Source organism: Eschscholzia californica, unplaced genomic scaffold (genome assembly GCF_041429995.1).
Source record: "Eschscholzia californica isolate CP2 unplaced genomic scaffold, dmEscCali1.0.p SCAF_1, whole genome shotgun sequence".
NCBI classification, from domain to species: domain Eukaryota; kingdom Viridiplantae; phylum Streptophyta; class Magnoliopsida; order Ranunculales; family Papaveraceae; genus Eschscholzia; species Eschscholzia californica.
Window position 1 is genome coordinate 15,139,012 of NW_028238198.1, and position 9,254 is coordinate 15,148,265.

Consider the following 9,254-nt stretch of genomic DNA (forward strand, 5'->3'; position numbering starts at 1 on the left):
TCTTGGATGACGTTATAGTTTATAGATGTGTCAGGCGATGGTCATTGTGTTCATGTCGTTGGTAAAGGAGTTGGGTTTTCTATAGAAGATGGTTGGAAACAAGTTCACGAAAATGTCATAGAAGAACTTGAGGTAAGTCCCGCACTCTAAAAGGAGATTTTTGGACAAAGAGATTACACTTGGACAATAAGTGTCGCGCACAATTTCAATTTTACATGTCCGGAGCCTTGGTTCTACAGTTACCCGTACATTATTATGGTTGTTGCGACTCGCTATAATTGCATATTGGTTCATTTTTCTTACGAATGTTCGGCAACTTTCTTACCCTTAATCAGTGGTCCAGACTCAGAGGATTATAAAATGATATGCATTGAATATAAAATGATATGCATATGATATAATTGTGGTCACTTTATTTTTGGAATGTCCGTCCTTCGCCACCTTCTTTGGTCGAATGGGTTCTTTAAGGATGTCTTGAACCAACCCAAGCTGCCTTAACACCCTATCAAAGTGGTAGGGCTCGATAATATCGGTCACCACGATGCATCCGGTGTAGAACGAGTATTCGGGAAATGGTACTGCAACATCAGACAATAAGGGACTATATGGGTCCCAAATGACCTACATGATATAGACGTTTAATAAATATAAAGACAACATTCACAATTATATTTAATAACACACGAAAAATAAATAAAGTACTTACATCTCTCTCGGTTAGACCGTCCAATTGTTCGCGGGTGCTTCTTAAAGCACATGGTTTGTTTCCTTTCATGATTTCTCCCGATCTATACATCCGGGGGATGTTAGATACGAGATCATATCTTAGGTTGAGAACAGACACCCCAAAGTTGAAGTGTTCATCGATCCACACCTACCAATGTAAAGTTAAATACAACATTGTTACTCCAATATAATAAATAAATAATAATTGAGAAAAAATATATAAGAAATTACCTGAAACATAGTAAGATAACCAACCAATTGGTTTCCTCCCCTCGAAGTAAAACAAATCTGCCTATAAAGATAGGCAAGCACCGCAGTTTCCCACGAGTAGGTCGGAATATCATCTAAGTTCTTCAGATAATGTACATAGATGATAGGAGCCTTAGTTGCACTCTTGTCAGCAAAAATAGTACAACCAAAAAGATGCAAGAGGTATGCCTGTGCAGTAGCATCCTTGACACGGTCGGTGTCACTATCTTGCGCCCCACTGCATTGCTCCCTCAACCACTTAAGTTACACAGACTTAGATTTACTTAAATGCTATTTCATATCTTCGTAACCTAGTCCTAAAGAACGGGAGACTAGTAATACGTCTTAATCTTGTCTACCATCATCAACATCATCATAATTATCATCTGAGGCTTCGACACAACAACGGGCCGACCTTCAATTGGAAGACCACATATGCAATACACGCCCTCTAACGTGATCATCATCTCCCCGAACGAAATGTGGAAAGTATTTGTATTCTCGTACCACCACTCTGTAAATGTCGAGAGTTCGACCCGATCTAACTTGACGTATGAATATTTGGCAATGTGGGCGCCAATCCTCTGTTTCAGACTCTCTGTTGAACACCTCGACGCTCCATTTCTAGATCCTACGCATTTTTCTTCTCCAATAGAGAACCCACAACTACGGAAGAGGCATTGTTATGTAACTTCAACACTGGCCTCTCTTGAAAACAAAAACAAATTTTTCGAGATTAATGACTAACAAAATTCCTATTATATGTACTAAAATTAGTAAAGAATATTTGCTTACCGGTTTGTTCTAAATCGTGAAAGTAACATGATTCTTGAAACACGGTAGCAGCGTACGATCTGTGGGACCTCTAGAATACGGGTGTGGGACTGAAGATGACCCCCTACTTCTGTTTGTGTTGTCGAAACAAGAGGTTCTTCCTCTGAAGTTTGGTTCTCATCTCTTCTTATTCGTTGTTTCTAACGACCTCTTTCACTCGCATTGGAGAAACACGTGATGCCATTAATAACTGTTGAATAATACATGATGCAACGAATAAACGTTAAATAATCAATATACTTTCTTAGTCTAAATACATCATAATCCACGTAATCACATAAGTTAAAATTCTAATAAATGCATGTGTCACTAGTAAAAGTCATTGAAATAAGAAACAAAAAGAAAAAAATGAAAAAGAAAAAAAATAAGAAAGAAAAAGAAAAGTAAGAAAGAAAAAGAAAAAGAATGCCTGGATTAGGTAATACGGGACTTTTCAGTCTGTCACGGATTACCTTTTCCGTGACGGACTGGAACAGCTAACCCTTCCGGTCTCATAGCTCACGGATTGCCTAACCCGTGACCATGAAAGACTCGGACAGGCTGGACGAATCCGTCTGAGTCGTTCGAACAACCATGAACAACCATTAGGGAAGACTCATAGGACATCAAATCCTCACACAAAAGGCTCTAAATGTGTTCGAAATTATAGAATAAAGCATTCCAAACATGTTACAAGATGCTACATATTGACGTCCCCAATCAATCAAACAACAAATTAATTAAAAGAAAACATAAAAATTTTGGATTTTTGAATCAACCTGAGCAAATGTAGCTTGATTTCTACTTCGTCTTCACCAATAAATGATTGTTGATTCCAATAGTTAGAGAGTGAAATGACTGATTGAGAGCAAAATTTGAGAGAGATTCGTGAGATTATGATTGGCGAGGAGAGTTCGATTCGGTTCTTCCTAAGGCTTAGAGAGAGAAAATCTCGGTTTAGAAATTTTGTCTAGTTTTGTGAGAAACGGATGGAGGCGTTAGGGTTAACTCATTTGGACGATGCTAATAGAGAAAAGAGTTATTGGGCCTAGTGTTAATAGAGTAGTCCGCTAACAGTGGCCCGGGTCTTATAGAAGCACCCTTTCCAGAATTGTTAGTCCATTTTGTAGCATTAGAGACATGAATCCGTCCGTCTCTACTCGAACTCCCTGATCAATAGTTTTTCAAGCAGTTCGTCTAACAAAATGCCCTAGTAGATCTCTGCCTCGCTGGTCTAATTGGAGTAATGTTGAAGTTGGTATTTTAAGGGCCAAATCAAGCATCCAAGACATGGCTTCTGATGAACAATCAATTGCGAAGTGCTTGAAGGAATGGAGTAGTTGGGGTTTGAAGAAAGCGCCAAAATAATTACTCATTATGATTTCATCCCACTTGTGATCTTCATCGGAATTAATTCTGAACCAAAACCACATGTTTTAATAGGTTGTTCTTTACACCGGTTCCAACACCACCACAGAGCACCGCCACCAACACCACAAAGCACCGGCTCCAACATCACCATAGAGCACCGACACCAACACCAGCGCTGCAGAGTACCGACACCACCAGACACCACAGAGCACCGACACCACTACACACCACAAACCAGATCTGTAAACCATCGCCGGCAAGGGTCATCACCCCTTTTGTTCCAGACCTTCCATTCGAGAGATAGAGAGAGACAAAGAGATAGAGAGAGAGAAATCTGGCAAGGGTCCTCGCTCATTTTGTTTGAAGACCTTCGGTGAGAGATAGAAAGAGAGATAGACCCGGTGAAGCTTTTAGTTGGAGAGAGAAATCCGGCGAGGTTGTCGGTTAGAGGGAGAAGTCCGGCGAGAGAGAGGAGGCTTCTGAAGTTTTTTTGGTTTGAAGTGAAAGAGAAGGTGACGTTTTAGAGATTTAGGGTTTTAAAGTTTATAGTTCTGTGGTTTTTATTTAGCCAAGGGATAAAGGACAAAAAACAATGAGATATTTTTCATTAATCAGGGGTATAATTGTAACTTTAAATTTTCAGATCTAATCATTCAGATTTAACAAACAAACATCTGAATTCTGTCAATTCAGATTCAGCCGATTCAGTTCAGTCTATTCAGATTCAGCCAATTCAGATTCAGACATAAATAAAAAAAACAAACACAACCTTAGGGTTCTTTATTGTAATCTGACTTATTGTTTATGAACTCGAATTTATAGATATGAATTTATTTTGTTGATGTTGTTTCAATTTCTGATTAAATCTGAAACCTATTAAATGGATTGATGGTAGTGATCTTTTCTGATTTTTGAAAGAAATCTGGTGGTTATTAATTTATCATTTCACTTTCCATTTTTTGAATCAGACCACAGATATACCTCAATTTTAGCTCTGGGGTTTCAATTTGATCATATTGACATAATTGTTTGTTACTTTTAATCTGATCTTGGTGTTCATAACAACACCAATCCTGAAAATTATGATTTATAACAACATTACTAGGTTGAACAAGTTCCTACGGTATGGGCTAATCCGTCGAGCATAATATATTGCGGTTGAGCATGTCATGTTAGCAAGGGACACACCAGAACCACACATAGCCCTCGTAATGTCAGTGAGCTCGATCAAGTTCACTCTATTATGGGACGACTAGTGACTCGTCGGGTGCAACATACTCACTTGTGTAACACGCTCATCAAAATTGTCCTTGTTGTAAGCACGTGTTATACCTAGTCCAACAATAAAGAGGAAAACTCTCGTGGAATAAGACATTATCATATGAACAATTTCTCAAACAATAAAAGTATGGAATTAATCAAAACCGAATAGAAATAAGCAGAAAATGAAGTACAAGATTGAAAAAGACGAATCTACTTCACTTAAATCTGTCTAAATTTGTGATACAAGTTTCAAATTGGTTTGACATTCTGCTTTACTGAATGTAAGTATGTAACAAATACATTATACAGCTAAGTCATGTTTCATTCAAATTGGAACGTATATTTCCATTTCAGTTAACAAAATATAAAATCAATTCGAATTGGAACAAAGATCAGGACAAAAAACTATAATCACAATAAAAAAGAGTAGAATATATCACTTTCCCACTCTTAATATCTAGGAAGATCATTCGCTTCTGTTATCTTTTCCTGATATTTCAACAAAAAAACATTCTCCCCTCTAGTGCCCGCTTTCTCTTCCCCAACCTCGATTGAGGCTGACTAACTTAAAAAAAGAGGTTTAAAAAAGTTTTCAGGTTAAGTAAATGAAGTTTGCGGTGGATATTTCCTCGCAAAATGTGATTTTTATTGGTGTACAAGGAAACGTTCTCCTCAACGTTCTTGTACGTAAGGGTGCTCCTTTTGATTCTTTTGTATCTTGCACACAAACCGAGCAACACAAAGCAAAGCGAGTTGTTGCATTGGAACTAGAGGTAAGAGTGAGCTGATTTTGGCGACTTATCAATTGTATAGTTGTTGTGAAAACACTACTCATGCTTCCAAATTCATACGCAGGCATGTGGATCTCTTTACTTAAAAGTTGTATTATTTCTTAGGTTGTCCAGAACAGAGCTTTTATGATGTTTTTTTTTTATAAATTTAGTGAACTTTTAGTATTTTACATGATATTTTTTGTCCTTGTATAATTTGGCTTTAGATTGTGGGGAATAATCATAACTACATGTCGGGGGACTCACCTATTCCAGCTGAACTGCGATAAATTTCTGGTTCATTAGCTCTCCATACACAATTTAGGAATGCAAAATCATCTTCAAGGTTAGATACTACTACAACTCAACTTTGTAATAACTTATGCAGTTTTAACAACTAATACTTCATTGATTGATTCATTTTTGCTAGGTTTTAGTGAATTCGAAATGAAAAAGATCTAGTGTTAGAGACAAAGTTTGATTGTTTTTTTTTCTGTGTCTGGTTATGTCAACTTTTTGTTGCTTGAAACTTTGTTGGGAAAGCATAATTTCTTATTTCTTCTTGTTCTTCTCAATTGTCTAGTATTTGAACAAGTTAAAGTGAAGAAGAAAAAGAAATTCAAACAAAAAATGGTCGAATTTCTAGTATAAATGCAATCAATATCCTAGTGAGTCTGCAGTTATAGTGCTTCTTTACAATATTCACTTGCCCTTGGAGACAAGAGCATGTAGATGTCTATTTTTTGTTGCCTTAAAATGCTGAATCTCTGGTGAAATCTGCTTGGATCTAGGAGTTTAAGAAACACTAGTGCTAACTTCTATAGCTGGTAAAGTATTCAATTTTGAGATGTCATTTCTGTCACACGAGAAAATAACACCACTAATTTAAGTTTCTGAGATTCTCACAAAGTCAGAATCTGAAAGTGTTAAGAGAGCGAGAGGAAACATATTTAGTGGTCTTGTGACTCTTGTATATGCTTACTTCAACTGATTTGAGGTAGAGAAAAAGCAAGTTGTTTTAAGAATGTGGAGAAAGAAAAGGAAAAAATATAAGCTCCATTGATTCTCCATTTTGAGATGAAATCGGATGTGAACTCCGAGTTTTTTTTTTATAACATTTTCCTTCTTAAAGTATTACATAATATACCATTAATATATTCAACCAAATTTTCCGATTTAACTCGGATCGGAATCAACTTATTCAGGTTGACACTAACCAAGTCAGGACCTGGCTCTGAGTTTAATTGCATTGTAATTATCGCGAGTTAATGACAATTGTTATATATGGAATATTTTAGGGTATGTATCGGAAAGATGGAGTATGCCAAACAAAGCCGTTTTAGGTTTTGCCCCTTGACTAGCTATATAAATACAACATTAGGTTCTGTAACTCATTTTCTGCCCCCGGATTGCTGCAGCAGAGAGAGTTTTCTTAAGCTACAGAGAGGTATTACTTTTTTTGTTGAAGTGAGAGAGGTATTACTTGGTCTCTACAATTGTTATGATTTTCGATGTTTCTATGTTAATTTTCGCAGGCTTCTCATTTACGCCCTTTCTCTTTGTTGAAATTCTTCGTTATGTTCGATCCTCTTTTTTCCGTCTTTAAGAACAACTATTTTAGTTGATTCTTCGTTAGGATAATTGTATGGGAATACGGAATACTGTGAGTTTTGCTTAATATGTAGGGAAAGTGCCACCGATTTTAGAATATAAATTTTAATCCTCCTTCACACCCTGTTCCCGTTATTTATTTTTTTCAATCTTCTTATCTGTTGTTTCCGTAGCCAGTGCCAAATGCTGATTTGCTTACAGGCTAATATATTTTCTCTTGTCAAATTCTCAAATGCTGATTTGCTTACAGGCTTATCTGTTGTTTCCGTGGGCCTTTGTAAGTTCACCTTGTGTGTACTGCATATAAAAATAATTGGGAAATAACATGTTCATTAATGAACTTAGCAAAGATGAGAGGTGTAGAAAACAATTGGTTATAAAGAAAACCATCCTAATGCCTCAAAATTAGTTTTTATTCTGAGTTCATTATTTTCGAGTGAGTGTCCTATCTCTTTGTAAAAAAGATTTATGTTTCTTGTTCTTCAGGTACCTTCTCGAGCATCAAGAAATGTATCCAGGAGTAAACTTGGACCAGTTTTCATTCAAATGTCCAAAACCCTTGAGGAGTGACTATGTGAGAAGGCGCGGGTCTGTACCACCCTCTGGTTCTAACCGTGATGAACCTACTGAAGGTATATAAAAGAAATTCCTGTTTATTTGATACTACCTCAACTAGTATTAACTATTATATGTGATTAGAATCTTTGTCTCCCTACCAGAGAATTTTTTGGTGTGTCTTTGAATTTAATAGGAACCCAAACCAGGGATCACAAACTCATTGTTGGTCCATTTAGATCAATCTGTTCAACTGAATCTCGATCCTTGATTAGTAGAAAACTTGGTTTTTGTCTCTGCCAAGTATGAAAATGTTAAGTTTGTGGCTATCCAACTCAAAACCAATTGGCAATGAGTGGAGAGGACCTATTCTTTATATTCTTGGTTGCTAGTTACCCATTCTTCCATGTGGGACTATTCTCACACGCCCCCCTCACGTGTGGCGTTTTTTGAGCCTAACACGTGTGTTTTTTTTTTTCTTTACGGGTGACGTGGAGCACGTGTGGCTTTTAAGCCTATCACGTGTGGGCCTAGCTCTGATACCATGTTAAGTTTGTGGCTATCCAACTCAAAATCAATTGGCAATGAGTGGAGAGGACCTATTCTTTATATTCTTGGTTGCTAGTTACCCATTCTTCCATGTGGGACTATTCTCACAGAAAACAGTATGCCAATACGAGTACTTTAACGTATTTAACATTGTGTGGTTGATGTTGAATAACTCTTGGATTAACCAACAAATGGACAAATTTGTGTGATCTCTTAGTTATGTGTCTGAGATCTTAATTCATTATTACTGTTCATGTTCAATCAGTAACCAACAAATTTCATGTTCCTTCTGATAGCAGTAATCTCAAGTGTGTTCAATTCTTTGCAGCAATCAGTAACCATTGGAGACACCTAGTTGACAACAGCGAGGATCATATCCCTGGGCGGGGATTTCTTGACTTACTTAACCAACCATACCTGCTGCACCTTTTCCTATTTTCTCGGAGAGTCGTCTAGTCGGCAGTACAGAGTCAGGCCTTGTTACCCAGGTTATTTTCAGTCATGTGGTTGTCTCTTTGATTTATATATAAATTATTTCCAGTGTTGGTTGATTATTTATGTCTTTTGATTTAAGGTACCAATGAAGTTGTACTGAGTATTTTGATTTCTAGTCATATCTTTCGATCTGCGCCTTATGCTTCATTCCCTCAAGTCATATCTTTCGATCGAGTCAAGGCTTTTTATGTGTAGTCTGTTGTATGATTCGATCATTGTTAGCCGCGCGACCATCCAAATAAGCTGCAAATCTTACTTGGTTTCTACCTAAATATTATGATTCCTAAAACAACCAGACTTGATGATCTTCATCATTTCTGAAAAATTGATCGCGTTGACTTCTAAATTCAAAAAACAACACTTGTCTGAACCACTCGTCTAAAGATGGAAATACTGGCTATTGGTACTCTTTTAGTCAAAATTAGATGACTCTTTAGTGGTTTGACTCCCTCCTTTATGGTGTTAGAGAGGTCAACTCCCTCTTTAAATGGGGTACTTTTGATGAAAATACTGGCTATTGGTACTCTTTTAGGCAAAATTAGATGATGTCTTTAGTGGCCTGACTCCCACCTTTATGGTGTTAGAGAGGTCAACTCCCTCTTTAAATGGGGTACTTTCCCCCTTACCTCCAAATCATTAACATATATGCATATTCAAGGTAGGTAACAATGAAAGAGACGTTGGTCATTTGGTTATCTGACAAGATACGGAGGATGCTTTGATGTCTAGGATTGCTCGATGACAGTCCAATGTTGGTTATATTTACATTGCCATGATAGCCTTTACCAGAATGGCAAGTAGAGATGTGGGAGGATGAATCGGCGTATTGTCTAGTGGACATGTGTCTTAGAC

At 37.1% G+C, this 9,254-nt stretch overlaps 1 protein-coding gene and 1 long non-coding RNA gene across 2 annotated transcripts; one reads left to right on the plus strand and one right to left on the minus strand.

The window, feature by feature from the left end:
* Positions 1 to 157: 157 nt before the first annotated feature.
* LOC147564447 (uncharacterized) lies at positions 158 to 1,238 on the minus strand. The gene is made up of 3 exons (XM_086646403.1): positions 958 to 1,238; positions 707 to 874; positions 158 to 621 (listed from the first exon to the last, which is right to left on the minus strand). The coding sequence occupies exons 1-3, from the start codon at positions 964 to 966 to the stop codon at positions 346 to 348; spliced, it is 453 nt and encodes a 150-aa protein (XP_086502529.1). The 5' UTR covers positions 967 to 1,238; the 3' UTR covers positions 158 to 345.
* Positions 1,239 to 2,914: 1,676 nt separating this feature from the next.
* Positions 2,915 to 8,542, plus strand: LOC147564448 (uncharacterized). The gene is made up of 6 exons (XR_015227356.1): positions 2,915 to 3,247; positions 3,982 to 5,195; positions 5,420 to 5,538; positions 6,491 to 6,639; positions 7,290 to 7,435; positions 8,236 to 8,542. It is a non-coding gene; the product is annotated as an uncharacterized LOC147564448 (long non-coding RNA).
* Positions 8,543 to 9,254: the final 712 nt, after the last annotated feature.

Excerpts from the sequence above, each read along its gene's own strand:
- LOC147564447 (XM_086646403.1), bottom strand. Across the intron at positions 622-706 it reads ACGGTCTAACCGAGAGAGAT|GTCATTTGGGACCCATATAG; the intron begins GTAAGTACTTTA and ends TATATCATGTAG.